Source organism: Acanthisitta chloris, unplaced genomic scaffold (assembly GCF_000695815.1).
Source record: "Acanthisitta chloris isolate BGI_N310 unplaced genomic scaffold, ASM69581v1 scaffold15194, whole genome shotgun sequence".
In the NCBI taxonomy this organism is placed as follows: Eukaryota; Metazoa; Chordata; class Aves; order Passeriformes; family Acanthisittidae; genus Acanthisitta; species Acanthisitta chloris.
In genome coordinates this window covers 3,058-3,932 of record NW_008668867.1, presented here as the reverse complement: position 1 = coordinate 3,932, position 875 = coordinate 3,058, and the positions used below count along the sequence as shown (strand labels likewise).

The window sequence follows — 875 nt, the reverse complement described above, 5'->3', positions numbered from 1 at the left end:
AGAGGAGAATCACTGTAATAATGCAGCTTAAACTTTGCCTGACTTGGCTTTGTTTCTTTTTTGTTTCTTTTTTAGGTGAAACATGGAACCCATTGAAGTTGCACTACCAATTACGAAATGTCCGTGAACGGTTAGCTAAAAATCTAGTGGAAAAAGGTGTACTGACAACAGAAAAACAGAACTTCCTTCTTTTTGACATGACTACCCACCCTCTCACCAACAACAATATCAAACAGCACCTCATCAAGAAGGTTCAAGAAGCAGTTCTTGACAAATGGGTGAATGACCCTCACCGCATGGACAAGCGCTTGCTGGCACTTGTTTATTTAGCTCATGCTTCAGATGTTCTGGAGAATGCTTTTGCCCCCCTTCTGGATGAGCAGTATGATTTAGCCACAAAGAGAGTGCAGCAGCTTCTGGATTTAGACCCTGAGTTTGAATGTATGAAAGCCAACATGAATGAGGTTCTGTGGGCTGTTGTAGCAGCTTTCACAAAATAACTGTTCAGAATGAAGTATTCTGTCTTCTCTCATGTAAACCAGTGTTTTTTTCTTCTATTGACTATTCATGTTTTATGTGATTTGTACCTTCTCACATGATGAATCAGCTCTTGTTTAATAGGAATCATGTGGTGTATCTATATACAGGGTTCTGCTGGTACAAAAGACCTCATTTAAAAACAACAGAAAATGTTTTTACTGCCATTTACTGCATTCTATTTCCTATTCAATTTTGAGTTATCTGAAACACTATGTTTAATCTATTTTTCATCTTACTGTTATTGAAGTGGTTTAACATGGAAAGTACCTCAAGGAGGAAATGTGCATGCAATTGGATCACTAATCTCAGTTGACACAGATGTGTGCATGCACCAA

The 875-nt window shown here is 38.2% G+C and overlaps 1 protein-coding gene across 1 annotated transcript; it reads left to right on the top strand.

Annotated features, from left to right (window-relative positions):
* Positions 1–75: 75 nt before the first annotated feature.
* LOC103800732 (Golgi phosphoprotein 3-like) lies at positions 76–500 on the top strand (the record flags this gene model as incomplete). The annotated part of the gene is made up of 1 exon (XM_009073117.1): positions 76–500. A coding segment is annotated over one exon (425 nt), but the record flags the coding sequence as incomplete, so codon positions are not given.
* Positions 501–875: the final 375 nt, after the last annotated feature.